The following is a 22,393-nucleotide window of genomic DNA, read 5'->3' on the forward strand; positions in this document are numbered from 1 at the left end:
CCTAGTGTGTAGTAGAGAACCCATAATAACTTTTTTGCTATCATCCAAACTTTTGTAACCTTTGTCTTCTAGCTCTCTTTATAGCCCATTGAAGCGTTTGGCATGGAGTAAAGCAAAGATCATGTAAATTTAACTTAGCTGGGAGTGAGTGGCTTAAACAAAAGTGAAATACAAAATGTGTATTTTTACTTCCTTGTCCAGGGTAAAGTCTGCCTCTGCACTTTTTTTAGTTGATACACTTTTATGTTTGACATGCATGATTTATGTATGTCCTGGGAACGACCTAAGACTTCAAGATTACATTTTCCTTTCACACCTCTTCTATAGGGTTAGTGGAAGGGAGGAATTGACTCAAGTCTGCTTCTAAATTCAGATGCAAGCTTGGCAATTAAAACAATGTTGTATAGAGCAACTGCAAAATGGGTCATGAAGGAATTGATCTTAGTGTGGAAAAGCTACATTTTCTCAAATGCCTTTTCAATCCCTTTTCACGCCCTGTCCCCATGGTAAGACTGCAAATGTAGGAGGCAATTACAATTGTGATTGTTGTTTTTATGATACAGAAAGTTACTGAACTGAAAAAAATTACTGAATACAATAACTGTTCCCCACTGATCACCTGATAGTGTCCAGTTACTGGATTTGCAGTGGGCAAAAATTCAAATTGCTCATTTTTAGCAGTCTGCTCTCAAAAGCATGTAGAAAAAACATCTCAAAAGCCTTTCTAAATAAACTTATGAACATAAGTGTATAGAATGCAGCAGCAGTAACAGTCTTTTCTCTTTAACCTTCTTTCTGTCTGGAAAAAAAAATCCAAAGTACTCATTAACAGAGAATTAGGGATCATTCTTGCACATCTTTGGGAACAGTTAGTTTGTGTGTCTGGTTTTGGTTTGACAAGTCTCTATTAGAAAGTAATTTCTTAGGGGCAAGCTTCCATCTTTTGGTGGGGGTTTTTTGTTGTTTTTTTTTTTTTTTAAACATTCAAAAATGTGAAGGCTTGGCATGTGACTACTGCCATATATTTAAATAAAAATGTATACATCAGATCAAGTACTGTAGACATAATTCACCAAAAATTCAGCTAGTTATGACTGCAGTGTTTGATGTGGTAATTTAGCAGTGTTTGAGGCTGTAGTATTTGTATCATCTGATTTTACTTTTGGTTAGGAAGCACAATGTGTATCGTCATTAACATTTCAGTATGCAGTCCAAGTTATTTATGGGTGTGAAAACTTACTGTATGCCCACTTTATGTGGTACATTGTGGTTTTGTGCACCACTGATGGTGGTGAAGCCAAGTCCAAAGTTGTACCCTCAGGGATAGATAGATAGATATGTCATCAGCAACAGGGATATGGAACTGAAGCATAAGGTGGACCATGCCAATGCTGAGCTCCTTCAGCAGCAGTTGGGAACAATTGGAGAATATTCTGAAATGTCAGCAGGACTTGACAGCTTTTCTGCCACTGCGTTTGGCTTTTTGAAGCGGATCTCTGCTCCTAGCATCAATACCTGTCTCAGGCAATCATTCTTGAAATTCAGACAATTCTCAAGTGTCTTTTTTACCTCTTGAAATCCTCTTTAACCTGAGAGATCCTCATGTCAGTGATCAGAAGGGAAGGACAAGAATACACGGCATATGTCTTAAACTCAGCAAGAAGAGAAGAGGCCACCAATCAGCCTCCAGAAACACTATCCTACAACCATTCCTTGTGAGAGGATACATTACAGCTATATCTGTTATGAACTGTATTTTTATAGCAGAAACTTTTTCCTTCTACTTAGATGGCTTCATCTTTTTTCTTTCTAGATCATTGTTTAAGGGTGTTTTCCACCCAGGAATTAACAAATGGTACTGGAATTCATATTTCTTTTTCTTAGAATGGTAATTATATTCGTTATACATACTCTTCGTCTTCCAATTTTCTTTGTCTAGTCTGCAGGGAAAACATGTTTCCATAAATTATAAAGTACGGTGACTACAGCATAATTGTAAACTTATTGACATATTCTGTGTAATATAAGACACCTTTCTTAAAGTAAACAATTTTTTTCTTCTGCTTTTGTAGCATTATGCTTCAAGGCTATATTAAATGCCACTGTGTTTCTTTTCAGATATGAAACAAATAGAAATATCTATGTAACCAAGCTTGTGACTTGTAAATTATGTTTGCTGGCAAACTTAAGATCCAGACAAGCATGTAATAAATTGAGGGGGGCTTTTTATTGCTGTTGGCATTGCAACTCACTCTGGTTTTACAGCAATCATGAGTTAAAACCAACACACTATTCACTAGCTATTGCAGTCTGTCATATCTGATTTTGAGTTATAGAGGGATAGTTGATAGTCAGTTATACAGGTAACTTCAAGGATTACCTAAGAAAAAGGGCAATTTAACACTTGTGCTTCAAGGATAAGGTCTTGGGCTTTCTATATGGTAAACTTCAGGATTAACTTTTCCTCATTTTAGTTTCTTAGCTTTATTTTACTCCCCCGACCTTCATTCTACCAGCACGTTGGGAAAATGCATTGTTTTATTCTGAATGTAAAGTAGCTGTGTGTCCAACCATAGAAACTGTAAAAACTAGCATTTTTACTAAAACTACATCAGTTTCTCACTAGTTGAGTTGCCAGTTTTGAACTTACTGGGTTTCTGAAACAAAAGGGTTGGCTCTTTGGAAGGCCAGCGGAGGTTGTTACTGTTTCAAGGAGGTAACGTTTGAATTTCCATTGCTTATTCTCAGCTCATTTATGTATCAAACACCTCCTGAGATGCCAAAGCCTTAATCAGTTCCCTGTAGACATAGGCTTGCTTCTGTTTGTGTCCTTTTAAGCGTAGAGATTTGCCCTATTGTTCTTAACGAAAATTTGCTTTACTGGATAATAACACATATGCAGAAGGAAACATACACTTACTGTTGATCTGTGTCACCTTCAGCTGCTTTTCAGTAACACCATGTATTTCTGATAGAACTTTTCATGTACTGTGAAAGAGAGCCAGGTTTCTCCCCATTTATTTTTTTTTTTTATTTATTTCTGCCCAATCTTATCTGTGAGGAAACTCCCCAATTTATTTTTACAGTTACTTTTGGAAAGCTAGATTTGTTTCTTTTGTTTCTCTAACTTACAGGGTTACAGAGAGTGACCATCAGTAGAATTACTGAATCTGACTCTTTGTAGCAGACACATTTCAGAGTTTTATTTATCATTTACTGTGAAAAGATCTGTGAAGAGCAATGCGGGTAGAATGATACCCGAATATTAGATTCCCTGATATTTTGTAAACAATTTTTTTTGCACTTATTATGCATGAATGCAGAGGGGTTTACTATTGTAATTGAAGCCCTGTTTTCTGGACACATTCCAGTAAGTCCCTTCTATAGAAATTAGCACAACCAGTTAAAAAAAAAAAAAAAAAAAACACCCACAAAAAAAAACCACCACAAAAAAAAAACACCTAAAAACTTTTGCATTGTTAGGAAGCATTTATTTAGGTCTAGTTTTTTTTTCCTCTCTCCTTAGGGAATTGTCATTTATCTGAAGACAGTTTAAAAATTGATTTATTTATAATAAAAAGGAAAAAAAAAACTAACCCCGCCTTGAGATAGCAATGTTCTGGGTTTGGCTGACTGTCTTGGGGTGGGTTTTCCTCTTGTTTTATAAAAATATTTATTTAACCTTTTGGCTTTTCTTACCATTTATTTGTGAAATCAGTGCACGTGTTAGTATTAAAGCAGTTTTTCAAAAGCATTTGAAGATAATTCCTAGTAAAAGATGGGATAATATCTATGTTTTAAATGTTGATAAATATTTCTTAATTTTGTAATAGTGATCAACTTCTCATACACAAATCTCATGCAATATATATACATATTTGGGCCACTGTGATTGGAGAGAAAGGAATGATGTGATGCTAGTTTGGTTTTTCTTTCCTGTTAGTTTGATGATGATCTCCATTTCTGTATTAATGCAGTCTGGTTTTGTCGATTGTATAATCTGTAATAAAAAAGCAATGCTCTGAAGTCTAGAATTTTTTCCAGTTAGTCAAAACTAAAGTTGAGTAACAAATGCAGAACTCTTGTCTCTTTTATTCTGTATATCCATTTCCTAATTGTTATTCAGTGCTAGATAATGTCTAGAACTTGCATTTTAGAGTCACTGGTATCTTACAGCCATTTCTTGTATTTTGGGTGATATATATCCATAGCAATAACTTAAGAAATTTTCAGTCAGTGGACTGCCTTGAAACTTATGCAAGATAACTTTTCATTGTAACTGCTTCATTTTGGACATTTACATTTTTGGTTTTTAAAATGTTCTACTTGGAAAATATGCAGTATTCAGAATACTTGATTATATGAGTTTTATTAAGTATTAATCCTGCCATTTTGTTTAAAGTTTATATTGTAATGCATAAAGGCTGAAATCTAAAAATACAGATATATTAATGTGCACCAGGACTATGGGAATTAAGGCTTACTTACTTTCTGTCTGTCCCTTAAGAATGTTCTGGGTTTAATTTCTGTTCCATCTGAAAATGTGGTTTGTTTGCTAGGCTAAAGTGTGGCAGTTTCCCCTAGAGAAGTATGTTTTCTCTGGTTTACTATTATAATTTTTATTAAAATAAATAAACAAAGGAAGAGGCCTAGCTTTACAGTTTTGCTCTAACAAATTATAGTGCACAGTATATACAACCATTTTCAGTGGTTAAAAAAATTGAAAGCATTTGGGTTAAATAAGACAAAATTTAAGATTTAAGTGAGCTAATTATGTAAAACACCTGTATGCTTCCAGTACACAGTTTGAATTTTTTATCTGTGAACTAGCCTAATTTTTAGAGTGGGGTTTTTTGGTTGGTTTTTGGTTTTGGGGTTTTTTTTGTATTATTATTATTACATGGAAATTGTTTGGTTAATAGTGCAATATTGAAAGTGGACTGAGTGGTGATCTAGATTGACTAAAGGTGGAATGAGGGTGAAATGCACATTTTGTATTTCCATATAAGTGTGTCACAATTCAGCATTTACTCCATTATTCGCTGGCCAACTCTTAAGTGGTTTAAATGTTATTTGTTACTGGTGTCCAGGCATTAAAATAGTCTATTTGCTGCTGTATGCTTCTCTTGTCCATGTTAAGGTCTCTTCATTGTAATTCTTTTGTTATGAAATAATTAGAGTCCCGAAAAACATGTGGCATTTAAGTATTCATATCTTTCTATTTTCCTTCCCCAAGATGCAGAATCGGATGGCAATACTACTTTGTAACTTGAAGCCTGCAAAGATGAGAGGAGTAGTATCCCAAGCAATGGTGATGTGTGCCAGCTCCCCAGAAAAAGTGGAAATTCTGGCTCCCCCACCTGGGGCAGTACCTGGGGACAGAATCACTTTTGAAGGTTTTCCTGGTAAGTAGGTATTTGGGAAATTGGAGGAAGCAGGTATGCCAAGGTGACCTCAGTGTTGAAGCAGATAAAACAGTATTTTAAAGTTGGTTGCTTTTTTTGTTGAAATTTTCTGAATTAGCTATATTCAAACGTTTTTTATTATTGACATGTTAAGATTGTGTTTCAACCCCCTAAATAAAGGGTTGAAAATACTTAACCATCTGCCAAAACCCAGAAAATATAGAGAAATAACTGTAACTTGAAAAAGTTGTACAGTACTTAAAAAAAAAAAAAAGTACCTACTTTCTTTAAGTCTCAATAAGTATGTCTGCTTTTAAAATGTATGGACAAACATATTTGCACTTTGCAAGTTACAGTAAGCAAATGTAAAGCATCTTTCCCAGTGTCTCAGTGTAAGTGATGAAATAATAAGTTCCTAAATCCAGCTCCTCCCCCTAATGAAAGTGTCAGAATTGGAGGTAGGCTTTTGTTTTTTTAATTGGGAGGAGGAAGGGACGTAGAGCATTGGAGGGGGTGGAAGTCTTTATTTATGAGAGGAGCCTATAATATTCACAACACCAGGGATTTTTTATTTGTTTGTCTGGAAGGAAATGATGTTTTGGCTCTCCAGAGACAGACACTGAACTTCTTCCCAATTAATTAAATCAATAAGTCCATATTTTTTTTCAGAATATAAATAAAATAATAAAATTTAAATTTTTTCAAAAGATGATTTTCATCCATTTTCCCAATTCCTCCACCTCCCACTCATCTATGAAAATTATTAGTTTCTGACCCTGCATATTAGGAACTCAAATAAGCATCATAGATGTAGTGTGTTGGTGAATGCTTCCTTCCTACCCAAATGCCAGTTTATTATTCTCACAGGCTGAAAGGGATACGGTCAGATTCAGCTTCTGTTGCTGTCTTTTTTAGCACTGTTATTTTGTTATCTCTATCATGGTTTTAAGTGTTTTTCATCAGGAGGTGCTGGCCCATTATGATCCCGGTAAGAAAGGCACTCAGATTCTGTAAATTATCATTTAAAATCCTGTTTATCAGAGCTGACACTGAAAAGAGAAAATAGTATTGATAATCTTGCATCGCACAGATTATGGGAGCTCTGAGTTGGTGCAGCGTCAAACAGGCTTCTGATCCACGTGCAGCATGCTGTGCACTCTCTCTCCGTAGAAGATATTCCCCTCTTTTGGTCACTTGAGCTATTATGGTATTTTCTTCTTTGACTGTCAAACAGAAAGGAAGTTTGCATGAGGACTTGATGCCGCAGTGCTCCATAAAGATGAGGACGTGCAGGTGGCTCATTCACTGGTACCACATGGGAGCTGCCTGCAGGCTCCTCTGTTATAATCAGCAGGCTAGGTTTATCCTGTGCCCCAGGAATTTGTGCAGCGCAGCACAAGCCCAGACCTACTCAGGTCAACTGTTGTGTGGATCACCAAGTTCTTGATGAACAGTGGTCATCTTGTCAGGATCGCTGCATCACTTATCTTAAGATAAGGGGTATAACTCCCAGTATTTCCCATATTGGTTGGAGTTGTATGTGTCTGCATTTATCAACAAAGTATTCATCTTCAGGATGAATTTGTTCCTCAAAAGTTGGCTTTCACATGTGAGAAAATGATATAGCTTTCTGTTTTCTACATAGAAACATATTAACCTTTTTAAGCTATTGCACCTCTGACAATTTTTAGCTGTACAGCAGTGTTTTTATTTGAACCTCTTGGCAAGCTCTGTACATATATAGATATTTTTATATTTCTTATGTTTGGAACTGTGATGCTCTAAAAAAAATATTTGTATTTTCGTTGGTATATGATAAAGGAAGCAATGGTCTATCTAGGTGTTTTTGAAACAGGAGGAAAGCTCAGCTTGCTGTGATTTAATACTCTAACTGAAAATGTTTTAAAATAATACTGTGTTTAAGAAGGAAATTAGTCTTGCAACATTTTTTTTCATTTTTAGTTTTCTGTATTAAGATTATACCAAGCTTGCTTGTTGAGATGCAGAATTGGTAACCTGTACTAAAATCTGAAAGGCTTCAGCAATTGCATTGATGAAATTGTAGGAATACCCACTCATAACTTCTAGTAGTTATCATATTTCTGTGAGTAAAGATAAATTAAATGTTGGATGTCTGACCTCTGTTACATGCACGGATACACTCATATTGCTTTCTATTGCTGTGGAAATGGATGTGCAAGAGAGAACATCAAGCTGTAGAGTAAACCCTTCTAGTTCATAAGCCTTGCAAAATGATGTACAAGTCAGCCTGAGCATGTGGCTTTTTTGAGGGGTGGAGGGTCTTTTTTGTTTGTTTTTGTCTAAGACATAACCTTGTATCTCAAATAACTTTGTATACCTGGCATTTGAAAATAATGTCAGAGCTGGTAGTAGTGCTGTTCTCTGTTACCTAGCGTATCTATTCTTGCATATGCCTAATGAGGTAAGTTTTAACAAAAAAATTAAACTATTTGACTCCAGGTTTTTTACAGTTGCAAAAAGCTTTTCCTAGAGCAAATCAGTTATAGAAACATTTGTTTTAAAATTATTGCCAGGTGTTGAGGTGTTGACATTTTGATTCTTAAAAGACATAGAATAAGCTGAAGGTGGTGTAAAAGTTGTATGAGTTCTGAAGTTATGACCTGCAGCCTGTGATACAAGATTTTGTATGCTTTATATCAGTTTCCCTCTGACAGGGAGCCAAAGACATGGAGCTCTTACTGCCAAATGAAGGCTTTTACAACCCTTCTGAAAAGCGTATATATCCAGGGCTATAGATTGTAGTCTGAAATATGACAGCTGTTCCCTAATATTTCATAAATAGCTACTCAGAAAAATTGGCAGGTATGAGATTAAAGCTAATCATTGTCTTGGAAAATATAGCTAATGCTTAATAGTGCAAAGTAGAGTGATGTATCTCCTAGTTACATAAAGCTTATTTTAAGGAATTTTAAGACTTGTGATTTTATTATCTTGAAGTGAGTAGGAAAAAGCAAGAAAAAAAGCATTGATGGATGGAGACTTACAAAAGCATTCTGACATCTGCTTCTGTAACTTAATTTGTTGCATACATGTCTTTTGCATATTGCTTTTGTAAACTAAGATATTAATACTGTTCATTGGTAGGTTTTGGTTTGCTATAGGGTTTTTAAAATTTTTTTTTAGCTGGAGACTAAGATTGTTGCCACTCACCTTCTTGTCCAAGTGATTAACAACTTTTGGTGGGTTTGGTCCCGCCACCCTGGCCTGATTCTTATTTTTGGTTTGGGTTTTGGTTTGGCTTTTTTTTCCTATTGTCCTTTTAAAACAGCTGTTTGATGTTTTGTTTTGGTTGTGGGGGGTTTTGTTTGTTTGTTTGTTGGTGTTTTTGGTTTTGTGTCTTTTGGGGTTTTTGTGGGGTTTTTTATTCCTTGGTGGGGGAAACTCATGGGGAGACTGGAAAACTGTTTCTCAATTTTTAATGGGGTTGTATGTCTGTGTCTTCTGCTCACCTTTTTTGTGTTCAAAATCTCACGTGCTTCTTAGCTGCTGTCTCCTCAAAGGCAATCTAGCGCTTCACTGGTACTGTTATCAGGAGGGTAGAATCCTTGCTATGTCAGCTGTCAATTTCAGTGCTTAATTGTAACCATTTATATTCTGATCAATTTTTTCTTTTTTGAAGAATAATTTTAAAGAATAAAGACTCAGTTTGAGTCCTTGAAACTAAAATAGAAAGGACAGCTGGGTCTTATTTTGTTTTGAAGTATGAAAACTTAAGAAGCAAAAGAAGCAGCAGCAGCAATGATAAAGCAACTCTAAAACACACACAGCTGTCTAAGCAGCTTGGAATCAAGTTATTTTTAAGCCTTCTCTCTCTACTATACAAGATATTTATGAGATACAGGCTAACTTTCCTTGGTCATTTTAGTCAAAGTAAATAAATGGTATCTTGATTCAAGCCAATTGAACTTTTTTCTGCAGAAACTTGAGATTTTTTCTAGAACCATCTTGGTTGTCATGGAGGAGTGATTTGATAAGGAATGCTGTTGTCTGGAGGATTGTTCTTTTTTATTTGTTTATTTGATGTCATTGCCCTTAGACGAACTTTAACACCATTTTATACTCCAATACATGAATCTTCCAAGATCTGTTGGGCATTTTTTATATTAAGAACTTTATCAAATTTCTGTCTGCCTTCAGTGGAAAAGGTCTGATTTGTAAGCCATAGAAAAAATATTCCATTGCATGTCTGTAAATACTATACCCTCCTACATAGCAGTTGCTGTAAGACAGTGATAATTCTTGGAGTTTTCACAGGTAGCTCTGAAATCTTTCTAATAGCAGTATAATTGATACTTTGACGAAACTCTTCAAGGCAAAAATGCCACAGGAACTACAAATCTGTTATTTAAGTTATATAATTAGATAATCATTCTGGTCTAAGAATCCCTGGCAACTTAGTTAATAAGTATCTCTTAAAAAAAAAAAAAGGTGCTAAAACTGGAGTGCAGTGGTTAGTGTGTATTTAACAGGTTTCTTTAATCGAAGCTTTGGTGTATGGATGCTTTCCTTCAGTTGCATAGTTATAATCCACAGTGGGCTAAGTGGTATTAACTTTTCATAAGGTCACACATCATTGCATCTTTGCCCTTTCTTGTGCTGAGATAGATTCTTTCAATAGTTACTGAGCTGTTACAAAGTGGAGAAGTTTCTTGCTTTTTATGAGAATTTCTTCTGTAATATTTAAACTGCTAGACTGAATGACACACTTAACCAAATTCAGGTCCTCTTATTTTGTTCTTTTTATGTAAGGAGAGTGGGAAGCTCATTAAACCATTACAAGTTTAAATTTAATTTTATTTATAGAAATGCTTCTAAAGAATATTTTCTGGGAAAAAGGAATGCAATGAGAAGAAGTCATAGGAAAATGCACAGCCTAAAGCTCTGGTAGTATTTAAAATTGGTGCCTTTGTTAATCTAATATGAGCTCACCACAGATCCCAAGGGAGCTTGATGCAGGATTCCAAAGAAACTTATTGACATCTAAAGCGTGTTTTTTATAGTAAAAGTCAGTTTCTTACTCAAAAAAATTAATGTGCTTTTTATATTTGAGGAGGGGGAAGGAAATGCACAATGGTTCATTTAACATTCTGTTTAATGATTTTATTAGTTTGTATGCATTCACTTTGGTCTAAATCCAAGTCTGTCTTTGTTCGTGAACTTGAGCATTGAGCAGCATTTTTATTTTTGTAGAAAAGGTGCAATTAGCTCTAAATGTTTAATTTATTAATGGTGTTACTGATTTTTCTTTTAAATATTAAGTGCCCTGTGGTGGTGAAATAACTCGACTGGATTATTGAGCTTGCTCTGGCAAGGCTAGCCTACTTAACAGAGAAATATGGCTTGGTCTGCTTCTCTTACACAGTTACAGACATAGAAGCTACAGAAGTTAGACCTGGTAGAAGTAACTTACTTTTGCAAGCATTGAGAATGTGAGTAGATGGAACCACTGAAAACATTTAAAGGAGAAAAACAATAAGGTAGGCTGGAATGAGAGTAGTTCGTTTTGACTGCCTGTTGGTCAGCCAGTCAGGAATACACCAAGCAGTAATGAATTTCAACCAGCTACTAGAAACACTTATGTTAAAATCCCTGTAGCCTTATAGTTTTTCTTTCTGAACCTTTGGGGTCACTGAGTAGTGGAAGATGAGAGTATTTGACATTCTGCTCACTTGGAGAACTCCTCATTTTCCTTTAGGAACTCTTGGCTCCTCTGAAAGTATCTCAAAGAGGGTGTGTTTACTAGGATTTGGTTTTTGATTCTTGCTTGTTCTGGAACTTGATATTTTAATAGTTTGGGCAGAATGGTGCCAATATGGCACTCCAAGCAAGGAAAAAATACACAGTGTATCAACAATGAAATAGCATGGGATCCCTTTCAGCATTTAATGTGTTCTAGTTACATTTAAAACAAGTTTTGTATGTCAGGGTTTTTTTTGTCCTGCCTGTTTTACACACAAGAGGTCAAGAGCACCCAACAGTGTTATGATTAAATAACTTCTTTAATGAAATATCTTTTTTTCTTTAAGAGAATCTGCATTGTATTAGAATTAAGAGATTAAATTTACTTGACCTTTGAACCAAAAATAATTGTACAGTGAATTGGTTGTCTTTATCTAGATTATGTCAGCAGGCAGCAGTTTATTCAGTATTTTTACAGCAAGAGACCTTATTTAGCTTAGCTGGGTTTTTTTCCCTGTACTTTGCATTTCATGCCTATTTAAAAATAGGAAAAATATGGCTCTGAAATACTTCACTATTCTATGTAACTTGTTAATAGTTTTCAAAACATTAGTAGAAGAAAACTGTGTTTTGTGGTCATTAGAGATCCTTAAATAGTCAGATTTGCTAATGTAGTTAGACTGTCAGTACCTCTAGGGCGTAGGTAATTATCATGGTGTACACATAGAAACAGGGAACTGAGACTTACAGAGACTGAGGCCATAATTGCTGAAATACAAGCTGACCTCTAATGCTGCTGTTACTTTAGGCACCAGAGCTTGTCATCAAATAGTACAAAAAGTAGCAGAACAGTGTTGAAACTTGGGGCTAAAATTAAATGTCAGTATCTTGATTTTGGACTATTCTTGTCTAAGTTCAATATTTCTCAACTGTAAGGGCACCTGCCAAATTCACTTAATATTAATTGCTTATAAAAATGTATTAATTCCTAAACTTAAGATGCTGACAAACCTGTGTCTTGGCGAGTAGTGTATTTCTGTGGTCCACATCTACTTAATTCTTAGGAGTCCTTTTGGTCTGTAGTAAATTTTGTAAACCAACAAGTAGCAATGGTTTGATTTCTTCCTTTTGATGGTATTTGTGGTCTGTTACTCACAACTTTTTTTCCCCTGAAAGATCAGCATTCTGAGAGAGGCTCTGGAGACATTTCTTAGGCAATCACTAATTCCGATTAAAATTTTCATTTTGAGAATCACAGGTAATGTTTTTTTCCCTTAAAAGTGTGTGCAGTGATGCTATGTGGGCTGTCACAAATGTGTACATACATAGGGCTTTTGCTCTGCCTTCTGTGTTGTGTGCTATTTGGTTATTCTTTGTTTTGAAACAGGAGATCCTGAGAAGGAACTTAATCCGAAGAAGAAGATTTGGGAGCAAATCCAACCTGATCTTCATACCAATGACCAGTGTGTTGCCACGTACAAAGGAGTTCCGTTTGAAGTAAAAGGGAAAGGAGTCTGCAGGGCAGAGACCATGGCAAACAGTGGAATTAAATAAATAAATGGTTATTAGAAGCTTTTTCAGATGTTGAAATGGAAAGTAATGCAAGCATAATAAAAAACCATCAATATATTACCCCTCCGAAATGCATGGCTAATACCTTTTTTGTTTGACTCCTATTCCAGAGGTACAGAATGTGTTATGCCTCCAACATTTTCACAATTCACTCATTCAGCATGCTTACTGTCCTTGAGGTTAAGTGTTGTCAACAGTTATTAACCACTCAGTGCTCAAGACTTAATGGCCAAGGCTTGTTCATGGTAGAACTACAGGCAGGCAAGTGTATTTTCTGGACAGCTAAAAGGTTTAAAAGATCCATGGAGCAAGAGCATCTCAATAAGGAAATATTTCTGCGATGTTCCTTGTGTGCTAACTGCTCTTCAAGGGGTGCAGGACTAGCAGTTGGTCAGTGAAGACCACAATCGTCTTCATTCTTCTAGTCACCTTTTAATAGTTTTTCTCCTCTTCTTCCAAGCAGTTTTCAGATATATTATAAGCCTGTGCAACTTTGTGCTTGGCTGTGTTGTCTCAGTAGTCTGCAGACAATTGTAATGGGAAGATTAAACTATGGCCCTTTATGCCCTAAAATATACAAATGGACATACTTTCATGTCCCACAGTTAAGCTGTTATAATGTCAGTAAGATCAAAGCTGTCACTTTGCTAAAATAGTTCTTTATCTAGTCCACCTAGATATTTCTTTCCAAAGAGGAATGAATAAATGGGAAATAGATTGCCAGAGCTCATCAAATACTAACAAAACAAAGATCCATTTCCAGTGCCCAAACAGGTATAAAATGAATGGATTTTTTGTTTTAATGTATTTTTATGCAATGATATTTTATACAAAAGATGCTTTGGTTTTAACAGAAGTAGCTGCTTCAGTTTTTACGATTAGAATTACTCCATAACAATGTAGTACAAGTAGTCATGATTGCTATGGTAATGGCTTGAAATTACTTCTTTTAATCCTGCCTTTTAATAATCTGAAAATAAATATTTTAGATCAATTTTCAATAAACCTTTTAAGTAACTATTTAGAGATACTTCAGTTATTTTGGCATATAATATTTAATTAACTGGTTACTGTCTAACCACTGAAACATTAAGTGCTTTTTTTAACCACTGTAAAAAAAAGAAAAACTTAGCCACTCTGAATTTTGCAGGCTCTGAACTTCATCCAGTAAACTAGGAGAAAAAGCAAAATGACAGTGATATAAAATTAAAAGGAACAGTTGCAAAAGAACAGATCAACAGATTTCTTTTTTGAATGAGTTTTGTATGTGCCTATAAACTGTCTTAATTTTTCATGCATCTAGGAATAAGCAATAGTAATTAGTTCTTTTAAATGTGCTGAATAGTATTTAGCACATGGGAGCTATTTTATCTGCCTTGTAATTCAATAATGTCTTATTAAACAAAATTCTTGAAATTCAAAATCTCAATTCTAACTGATCCTGAATCAAGGTAAGGAAATACTTTTACAGTAGATAAATCCTAGCTTTTAATACTACAAAGATCTTTACAACCTGTGGAATTCAGAGGAATTTCTGAAAGCTTGAAGAATTGGGCAACGAGGCTCCCTTACATTCTGAACTCTTGTGCATTTTTTACCTTTTTTTTTTTCTTCCAGATCTGTGTTCTGTATGAACTGCAATACACAGTCTGGTATAGTGTAAAATCTCATTTGTGACTACATACATATTAGGACCGTGTTTTAGAGCACTAGCTTGTTCTGATTTTTTTGGTTGAAGCTAGAATTCTGGATGCAGTAGTGTGAGGTACTGTATGAAAGGCAAGTAGTTTGGTAATCTAAAGAGATACCTTTAAACACAGAGTTGGAAGTATCTGGTATGGATGTGGGATTTTTCAGTTGATGGCTTCTACTCTACTCTTTTACTTCTGTTAAATGTTACCTACCACAGAAAATAGATAAATGAGCACCTGAACACTAATTTAATTCCTTGCTGTGTTTAAGTAGAGGAAGCGCTTGATAATTATTTTGTCTGATAAAGTTCAAGAGCTTTCTTAAGACAATATCTCTTTCTTCCTTAATTATGCTCTTCTGGTTGTCTAGGAAAATGTATTTATTCTGTACTGAGGTCAAAAGTGACAAGAGGGTACTTGAGGCACTGTGCAAGTATGCTTCCTCGCTGAATCCAGCCTCTTCTGCCTTGTCTGCGTGAGTAAGTAGAACTGCAGTGAAATCCTTCCATGTGGGACCCAGAAGTTCCTGTAATGAAAACCAAATCTTAAATAGTTATCTTTTCTTGTTCCTTTTCCCCACTCCCACCTCATATACTCATGCATTAACAGACAAGTTATATGTTGTTTTCCTGGCTGTAATCCAGTTCATAATATCTGAGTTGCTGAAATTTCTGGGGTTTTTCACCTTCCCAAGATACTGACATCCACTTGCAGTGGAAATATGTGGTCATGCAGTACTAGCAGTTCTCTGTTTTCTTACTACAGATGTTAATAGAATTTCTCCAGTTAAAAAATGTCTATGTAAATGAGGAAGAATGGTTGTTTAGCTATGTCACACATTAGTTTACATCAGTAGTTTCCACATACTCATATTTCTACACTTTTTACAGCTCTTTGAAAATTTTTTTTAAAAAATCACCAAATCACCTTGTGTTGAAAAAATAAATGATGAATTTCTATTTAACACCAAATGCCTTTCCAGCTGTATCCCATAAAACTGAACTATTCTCAGCAATTCAGGAAAAACACAAATCAAATGCATCAACCTAAGTGATGGGCTAGAGTTTGTGTTTAACTGCTGTGGTTCATCTGATGGAGGGGAATGGGGAGAACAAGCTGCTTTTTTCTCAATGAGTACAGAAAATTTTAATATGAATAAGAGATTGGGCTTTCATTTGCAGATGTAAATGAAATTACTTTAGTGCAATCATGTTAACTCCTGTGTGTGACAAGAAGCCTTCTTTGGTAATAAAGTCCACTTTGTGATGATCTTAACTCTGTAAGCTAAATAACAAGCTGTATAAAACTGCTTTAAAGGAGATCTTTCTACATCCAAGATAAGCAGGGAGTTAGAAAAACCTGGTGTATTGATTGTGATTAATCTGTTTTAGATACTAGAGATGAAAAAAAAATTTAACCCGTACAAAATTTTCGCATAAGCTGTCTAAGGAAGTGTTGGGCTATCAGTTTTGGTGAGAGAGGATAGCCCCTTGATTTGCTGAGGACTCAGTCAATGCTAATGTTAGTTCTGAAATCAAAATCTGCCACATTCTCCATTCATTAGGCTATGTTACTGAAATTAAAAAATCCAGAGAGAGTTAAGTGCCAGTAGTCTTCTACTGATAGGCCATCTTCATTGATAGGCTGTCCATAATTTACAGAGGATCACTGTGAAAACTCCTGATTGCTAAAGGTAGTCTTCATGCTAATGTCTTCTTGGAATGACATACTGAAATATAATCATTATTGTTCATATTCCTGGCACCCAGGCAGCTGTCCTGTCCTGTTTGTGGCTGATGAAATCACAGCATCTGGTCTTTCAAGGGGAACATAACCAAAACCCCAACCATTATGTAAGCTGAGAGTGAGCCAGTTGTAATCATGAAACGGAAGTGTTGCTTTCTCATTATTTTTAAACATGCTTTATTTCCTTTCCAGTAAGGGGTTTCAAAGGTCCATTTAAAGAGAAAAGGTGCAGTTGCATCTCTTATGCTTTTAGTGCCCACATGGACTTGATTCAAAACAGTCTCAGACTAGAAGTGTGATGATTTTTCATTGGCTTAGAGTAAAAATATTTTGAGTAAATACTGCTTTCTCTTAAATACCATGAAGTATAGAGAGATGGAGAACTGTGTAAGGAAAAAGGGTAACACTGAAAACAGATAGATGTAAACTGACAATGAGTAAGAGTGTGTTGAAATTAGAACCAACTCTCAAACTACTGGAAAAGTGAGGACTAGCCTACCATAGAGAGTAATCAGAACAGGAGAGCAAATCAAACACATTTTGAAAACTGTTTTTCTATCTATGTATTTATACATTGGTATATTTTTATCTACATATGTGTTATATATTTGGATAATATCAGTTACAGTAGGTGATAAGACTTGATGGACCAAGAAGTCCCTTCTAGTCCTAAAGATTTTTAGAAAGTTCATCAGTGTAAGACATGCAGTGTCATGTGCAGACTTTGGCAATAACTGAAACCTTTTGTTTCTTTGTAAATCATACAAACGTGATTCATCTGATCAGATAGATAAACTAAGCAATATCTGTTTGCTGGCCTCTTTTTTTCTTTCTTTCTTTTTTTCTTCAAAGATATGTATGCCTGGTAATGAGAAATCTCCAACTGAAAAGAATGCCAATCTTTTTCAGTGTCTCTCCCCAACATATCTTACCTACTTGCAAAAAAAATTTTTCCTCAGGAGCTTAAAAATACTTGCTTCAAGTCAGTTATGCTAGAAATTTTCCTTAGCCAGAGTAAATATATGGTAACTTTCTAGTTATTTTCTCTTGAACAGATACAGCAGTAGTGACAGTACAGGACAGAGCTGAGCATCCTTGTCCCAGGTCAGTCAGATTTTCTGCATGATTTTGGACCTGTTGCTCTCTGGTTTGATCCTATACAGAGTGCAGAAGAGTGAGGTAACCTGACTTTTGCTTGCTTTAAATGGTGTTTCTCTTCAATAAGCTAGATCTGTCATGAAAAGTATTCACTCTAATTTCTGAGAGAAAAGCTTACTTGGGTAGGTAAATTTGGTTCCTAAATCCTTTGTGCCGAGTCCATGTACAAAAGAGAGCAGTTCTTGCCTCTTTTCTCAGGTTTAGTGTGATTAAGTGTAACTATGGTGTATAGTGTTGGAGTTGTGAATGGTGTGTTTCATCTGCTGGACTGGGAAGTGTTCCAGTTTTCAGCTGCACTTCTCTATTTCACATTGGCAGCCAAGTCTTCCGCAGCTATTGTCATCTGAAGAGAAAAGAGTTGCTGTTAGGGCAGAGACTTCTATTTATTTATTTGTTACCTGGATGAACTGAATTGCATGATCACTTTCATCCGGACACAGAGGCAAGTCAGCCCTGAGGACCAAGAGAGCTAGATGCAGGCCTTCCTCCCTAAAGTGGTGAGCCAGGGCTGATCTCACAGTGTCTCTCACTTGTTCCTTGCTCAGACCACTGTGAGGGTAGCTTGGAGTGTCAAGTACTTGAACACGGAGAGCTAGCTCGCAGCCATTTCTTCGTATAATACCCAAAATGCGGCAGCTGCGTCCAAGGCTGCAGCATGTAGTCACAGAGCTAGGGGAGCAGTGACTCTCAAAGTCCGAGCTGCCCAGCAGGCTGTTCCCAGCAGCACTTTTGCCAGTCTGAGTTCTTCCAAGGACAACAAGGTTGATGGTCATCTCATTGCTGTTTGCCATTGTCTATGCTTTTATCCACAAACCTGTCACTAAGTGAAGAAAAAATAACATGAGCTGTTTCAGTTAACTAAAAAAAACCCAAAAAACAACCCAGCAAAAATTGCAAAATTCATTGTCTTGAGTGTCCTTCTATGCCTGAAATGTTTTAAGGAGTATGTGATGTAGATAGACATTCGGTACAGCACATATAACCTTTGTTTCGATCCAAGGACAGATCTTTGCTGCCTTTCCCAGTCTGCTGCTTCGAAATAACAAGACCCCATGGAAGGGGTCACAGGGACAAGAGCAACCTGACAGGCTGTACTCCTACACTGGCAGAAACTGAAGAGCTGGGAAAGAATCAGATGTGAGAAAAGTTTGGGGAACAGGTATAGCAGATAAAGCTAAGGAGAGGCAACAGAGAAGGGAGGGAAGGGAGGAGCTGGGAAACAACTGTGGAAAGCAGCATTGGCATGCAGGGGGAGAATAGATTATGAAAAAGAGGAAAACGAGGAAGAAGAGGATGGTGACAAATACGTGCTGCTGTTATAAAGTGACCATGTTTCAGGAAGTAAATTTTCACTTGTTTTTAGGAAAAAAATGGATAATCAGGGAGAAGTAGCTTTTAAAGGAGCACTTTTTCACAGCAGAGAACTGCTTATTCTAAGTCTTTCATCAGCTACCACAAAAATTGAAATATACAGTAATCTGAAAGGGCTTTCTGATACAGATAAATATAAGAAGTATGACTTAATGAAAAAAGAAGAGGTGAAATAGCCAATGCTGCAGGTTCTAACCCCATATGAAATTGAGACTTTGGAAATGTATACTGTACAAACTTTTAGACTTACGGCACAGTTAGTGGAGAAGAAAAGCATAGACTGGTGGATGGAGAGGGGATGTGGGCAAGTGTCGTTTCCAGTTACTATAATTGTTCATAAATAAGCCCTCTCATTCTCTTTGTACTTTTCTGGAATTCAGTATCTGAAGGGGTTTTGGTGCATGTTAATTGTCTAATGGGAATACTGGCTGGTTAAATAAATTCAGAGGTGTTTCAGATGGAAAACCGTATTGGCAAATAAGTAGTTGATTTTAAGTTATCGGTGACACCTCAACTTCAGAAAGAATTTGTTTGTTTAGGTTTGGGGTTTTTTTTTTTAAGATACTGTGTTTAAGTACTCATAGAGAGATCATGGATAATTTTAGAGTGGGATTTCCTGTGATTAATTTATTTAGATTCTTGCATGTGCAGTTCAAGCTTTCTCCCTCATACTAAACCCATGCCCAAATCAATCTTTCGAAATAACTTCAGTACAAAGCCAAACATGCAAGAGCTATTAACATACTAATTTAATTACAGGCAACACGGAATACTGTACATTATGATCTTCCTTACTGAATTCACAGTGAGGTTTTTGTGGATTTTTGAATGATCGATTTCTTTTTTCTTTTTTTTTTTAAGAACACCTTTTTTCAAAGACACCTTATGAAATGGTTGTCATCAGATATTAATCAGTCTAGAAGTGCATTGTATTCTTTTTCTGTAGCATAATAATATGACATGGTGGACATGCATTTGTGCATTCCTTTTTTAAATCATGATCGAGTGTTTCTTTTTTCTGTAAGCAGTCTACACTTAAATACTTAGATTAATTTCATATTATGTCACTTACCTTATTTTCCCGTAAATTCCTCTTTCATTCAGGCTTTGTTCATAAACCATGTGTGTAGTATAAAAAGTTCATATGTGAACTTTGAAACTAACAGCAGCAACGTACCATGCTGAGACTGTTACGTACACATTAATCTGGTTAATCTGTTACTGATAGATCCTCATTCTGGATATGTTTGGTCAGTAATTGGCACTGTTGAATTTTTGCAATTTAGCTGCAGTTACAGTTTTTGCAGTCACTGTAGTGTTTGTATGAAGTTGATATTTTTGAAAGTTGAGTTTAACCAGCAGTTAAGTGTGAGAGTGACAATGGAGGTACTGGGATTACTTTGTATTGCGTGTTCTTGAATGTGCGTTCATATATACATGTAAAGAGCATAGGCGCTTTCTCTTATTATTGCAATGCATTAATAATTGCAATAGTTTCAAAGCATGGTGTAAACCATATGCAGATGTAAAGCTGTTTGCCTAACAAAGATGGATTAAAATAATCAAAAAATGGATTAAAATACAGAAATGATTTGTGAATCAGGAAGAAAACTGAAAGCTTGCACCACTGCCAGTGATGTGCATTAGCTGTTGCTCGATAGCTTGATATGTTTCTCTTGCAAGCATCATTGCCATGCTATAGTAGCATTAAAACCAGGGACAAAAAGATTGTCCAGAAAGGACCTATCACTTGCTTTTTAGAAAATTTTCCACAAGTGGGAAAGTAACTGATTTGAACTCCTATGCCTTAGTGGAAAATAAATACAAATTTGTGCTTTGGTGACCAGGTTCTGGTAACAGAATGGAAGAGTGAAGTGAGCCCTTCTTGTCTGTTCACAAGGAAAGGTTTACGAGCCACCTCTTTGACTGTAAATCCCAGGTGGGTGGGGGCACGTGTTTACTCCAAGGGCATTAAGTTATGCGTCATTACAGTGATAACAAGAATCTGGCATGTAGGCTGGCTGTGGTGGGAGGAAAAGAGGAAGGTGCTTTCCAGAGCCCAGTCTGGCTGGGGACACTGTCATCCAAAATGTAGCTCTGTGTGGGAGCCTGTAAATATAGGTTTACCACAGTTCCAGGGCTGTTCCTGCCTGCCACAGCAGTGGAGTGAGACTTCAGTTCCTCTAGAAATCTGTTGTCTCCTGCTGTGGTGCCACAAGCACAGCCAGTGCTTTGGGAGAAGGTAGGAGCTAATGGTGCCTTCACAGCCTCCTTGCGTAAATTCACATTATTCATTGTGAATGAGTTCATCATTTGTGTTACTTGGCTGTAAGTGGCTGTGTAACAATTTTGTGGCTGTATGTTTTTAAGAGCCCATAGACAAATTAGTTGTTTTGAGATGGCTCCCTGCTCTCAAGCCTGCCTATTCTGGTGAGAGGTGAGACATTAAATCTTTTACTGTATTGTATGTGTAGCCAAGGCAACTACTGATGGTTTCCACTGTGAAAAGCCTTGCAGGTCAATACTGTGCACAGCCTTTGTGTCTCAAGGCATATTTATGTATAAAGTGTATAGTGAGGCTCCTTCATTTGCTAGTGGATACAAACTCAATAGATGACTGCGTGGGGCGGGGGGCTCACTTGCAAAGCAAAAGGGTAGGTCAGTCTCATAAAACTATGGATATTGTGAAGATAAAATCCAGGTGCTTCTTTTAATTTGTCTAGAAGTCTTGACTTTGGTTAAATTGTCACGGTCTAGCTCTGTACTTTTCATCGGACTGTTCCTATGCACAGTAATGACTCTTGTGACATCTGAGGCAGTATATGTCCTGTCAGTCGCATCCAACTGAGCCAGTAGCCTGCCAAGGAGTTAATTTAAGCTGTGCATGGACAAGGATTTAGACTACCAAGAAAGCTAGAATCCCAGAAGCAGAGGAGCATTGTATGCAAAATACAATTTACCCAGCTGGATGCAGAGCAGGGCTTTTATGCTGGCAAGATGGCTGTAAAATTAAGGGTAGTGTAAATGAGGCACTGTTTAAGTGATATCTAAAACGGCTAAGCAAACTCCCTCACAAAAAAGGCTTGTCTTTCCAGTATTATTATGAATGTAATACAGTCCAAGTTGGGACACATCTGGAAGGTCTTACAACAGCACGGGCAGAGGATTTTAAGAAGTTGTCTTCCTGGGAGGGTATGACAGGGAAAAAAAAAATCAAACTGATTTATGTGACACTTGCTTAGGCTCCTCAAAGTATGTGGAAAGAGTCCTCCCCAAGGTGGCAGTATCAGCCTGCTCCACAGGTACGGGAAAACCTCAGCTGGGGTTCCCTTGCTCTGGAGTCCTATGCTGAAGTAAAATACCAGGTCAGAAATGAGCTAAAGCATTAGAAAATATAGAATAATTACAGCAGTTTTCAAGTGTCTCCTGAAATAAGAAATATAAAAAGCATTTGTCTCTCCTTTTGTCACAAGAAACATTTTTTACTTTATATATAAAATGCAGACAGCATAGCACCTTCATGAATTTGAATAGCAGTAATGGAAAGGTAGCAGCTAAGAAACTGGAAGTGTTATTTACTGTCCCTTAGGCGATTCTTTTTCTAATCAAGACCTGTTTTTTCACTAGCTTTTAAGTCAAGTTGGTGACAATTATTATGGGGCTTTGGATATGAGATCTTAAAATCTACTGTCAGAGTATGAATTTGCAAAGAACAAGTACAGAGTACAA

At 36.4% G+C, this 22,393-nt stretch overlaps 2 protein-coding genes across 4 annotated transcripts in view; one reads left to right on the forward strand and one right to left on the reverse strand.

Moving 5' to 3' along the window:
* AIMP1 (aminoacyl tRNA synthetase complex-interacting multifunctional protein 1) overlaps positions 1-12,745 on the forward strand; it is a 38,955-nt gene extending 26,210 nt beyond the window's left edge. For 2 of the 3 annotated variants that reach the window (XM_010586229.1, XM_010586228.1), the window contains exons 6-7: positions 5,237-5,405; positions 12,514-12,745. In XM_010586229.1, coding sequence (XP_010584531.1) covers positions 5,237-5,405; positions 12,514-12,680 — 336 coding nt within the window. In that variant the 3' untranslated portion in view covers positions 12,681-12,745. Of the gene's footprint in view, positions 1-5,236; positions 5,406-10,809; positions 11,271-12,513 lie in introns of those variants that run through there. The other variant, XM_010586230.1, reaches the window with a different exon arrangement.
* A 1,826-nt stretch (positions 12,746-14,571) lies between these two features.
* GIMD1 (GIMAP family P-loop NTPase domain containing 1) lies at positions 14,572-18,106 on the reverse strand. The gene is made up of 2 exons (XM_010586231.1): positions 17,692-18,106; positions 14,572-14,915 (listed from the first exon to the last, which is right to left on the reverse strand). Exons 1-2 carry the CDS (start codon positions 18,082-18,084, stop codon positions 14,634-14,636), a joined length of 675 nt encoding a protein of 224 aa, XP_010584533.1. The 5' UTR covers positions 18,085-18,106; the 3' UTR covers positions 14,572-14,633.
* Positions 18,107-22,393: the final 4,287 nt, after the last annotated feature.

This window comes from Haliaeetus leucocephalus, unplaced genomic scaffold (genome assembly GCF_000737465.1).
Source record: "Haliaeetus leucocephalus isolate CR32 unplaced genomic scaffold, Haliaeetus_leucocephalus-4.0 Scaffold140, whole genome shotgun sequence".
NCBI lineage: Eukaryota > Metazoa > Chordata > Aves > Accipitriformes > Accipitridae > Haliaeetus > Haliaeetus leucocephalus.

What these genes read in the sequence shown, in the direction of transcription:
- GIMD1 (XM_010586231.1), bottom strand. Translation starts at nt 18,084, where the DNA reads ATGGCAAACAGCAATGAGATGACCATCAACCTTGTTGTCCTTGGAAGA. An exon ending in ATGCAATTCAGTTCATCCAG is followed by an intron (nt 14,916 to 17,691) that starts GTAACAAATAAA and finishes TTTTCATTACAG; the next exon opens with GAACTTCTGGGTCCCACATG.